At 40.1% G+C, this 1753-nt stretch overlaps 1 protein-coding gene across 1 annotated transcript; it reads right to left on the reverse strand.

Annotated features, from left to right (window-relative positions):
• Nucleotides 1–30: 30 nt before the first annotated feature.
• On the reverse strand, nucleotides 31–1724 carry LOC112505546 (the record flags this gene model as incomplete). Its single annotated transcript, XM_025109441.1, has 1 exon — nucleotides 31–1724. A coding segment is annotated over exon 1 (1694 nt), but the record flags the coding sequence as incomplete, so codon positions are not given.
• Nucleotides 1725–1753: the final 29 nt, after the last annotated feature.

Genomic DNA, 1753 nt, shown 5'->3' on the forward strand with positions numbered 1-1753 from the left:
ATGTTGGCAAGCAATGCTTTGTACAAATACGTTTTTCCAGTCCCCCCTGGACCATCTATGAAGAATACTCCTGAACGATCATCGTCTACGTGCTTCATGATCTCATCATATGCGTATTTTTGGTCGAAATTAAGGGATTCTCGGGCACGTAAATGTTCGTCTTCTACAACTATGGAGTATTCCTCTTGTACCTCACGAAAACTTCCAAATTGTAAGTTAGTATCTACATTTATCTTTGGAAGATCGAAATCATCAAGATTTTTACCCATAGATTGTAGAAAGCTTGTGATGTCAGTTAGGACCATATTCCGAACTCGGTCAACACTTTTGCATTGTCGTCTATAATCTTCTGAAAGTGAATCATAATGTTGATCCCACAACTTGCGAACATCTCCTGGCTCACAATAAATTAATATTGTCGCAAATAGCCTCCTCAGAGCTTTCGGAAACTGAAATAAAGAAGCCTCTGCAAGACATTGTGATAAGTTATCGTCTGTCTCTATTAAGCCTCTCTCAAGTGCTGCTTTCCGGAATGTCGGGTATAATATGCCATTGACTGTGAATAGATCTTTAAAAGATGTAGGCCCACTAATATGAGATAAAAGTAGGCATAGGTAGTACCGCTCTCCTTCGGCGGGATTAGCATAAACCAATCGTCCTATCATTGATCCTTGTTTTCTCTTATTCCAACGACGTGCGCTCGCATTCCATGTGTAATGTTTTGGAAAGTCTTTATATAAATGTTGTCTTGCACCATCGTCTTCTTTATTTCTGTCGAAAAATGCAGTCAACATTGTTCGTTTACCACTCTCTCTAGCAACAATATCTGTCATTACATCATCATCTTTGAACCTAACCATCTGCCTATTAGGGAGATGGATTTGCAAAGCCATCACATAAGGTTGAATTTGAGAAAGCGCAAAGCTAAAAATCCGCCACATTGCCTCCAGGGGGGAGACATAACGTGTATCTTGAAACCTTTTAATCTCATTAATGACACTCTGTCCTTCGTCTGGATCTATATGCATAACTTGTTTATCATGACCCTTGTAAATATATTTGAAGAGATATTTCAMAGATGTTATACTTGAGCAAGCCTCAACATTAATATGACAGTTGAACATCATTAACAATTTTGGGTTATACGGGACAACCCATCTATTATCCARCGTATTGCCTCGTACATTCACATCTCTTCCAATATTTCTCCTCCGGTATAACGGATATGAGTTCTCAGCCTGTGATGTMTTATCGTTAAATTGTCTAGGATATCTAAAACGACAGATTTTCGGCTCACCTTGCATGCAAGGACTGGACGGTCGTAAATGACCGCAAGGACCATGCATCATGTGTTGGACAACCAGCTGGTGCATTTCAGGATACTTTGCTGGGTCAGGAATTTCAGCACATACAATCTTGTCATAATGATCTAGATTGGTCATTTTGTCATCAGGTCTCATTATCATGAGGAAATGTGCATGCATCAATCCACGCTTCTGAAACTCGATGACATAAACATATGCCCTGACAGTGCCGATGATCTTCTTTTGGAAGAGTTGGTCCTTGAGATCCTCTAATTTGGCACGAAAAATTCTTGCAACRAGGTCCGGTCGATCTTGTGCAATCTGACCGGGCAATAGCTCTTTAAGGATTTCTGGCCATTTTGGATTACACGTCATTGTAAGAAATATATCGGGTTTCCCGTCATCTTGAACTAAAGCCATAGCATCCAAAAATCGTCGCCGCATGTCAC

This window comes from Cynara cardunculus, unplaced genomic scaffold (assembly GCF_001531365.2).
Source record: "Cynara cardunculus var. scolymus isolate 2C unplaced genomic scaffold, CcrdV1 Un_Scaffold_11942, whole genome shotgun sequence".
NCBI lineage: Eukaryota > Viridiplantae > Streptophyta > Magnoliopsida > Asterales > Asteraceae > Cynara > Cynara cardunculus.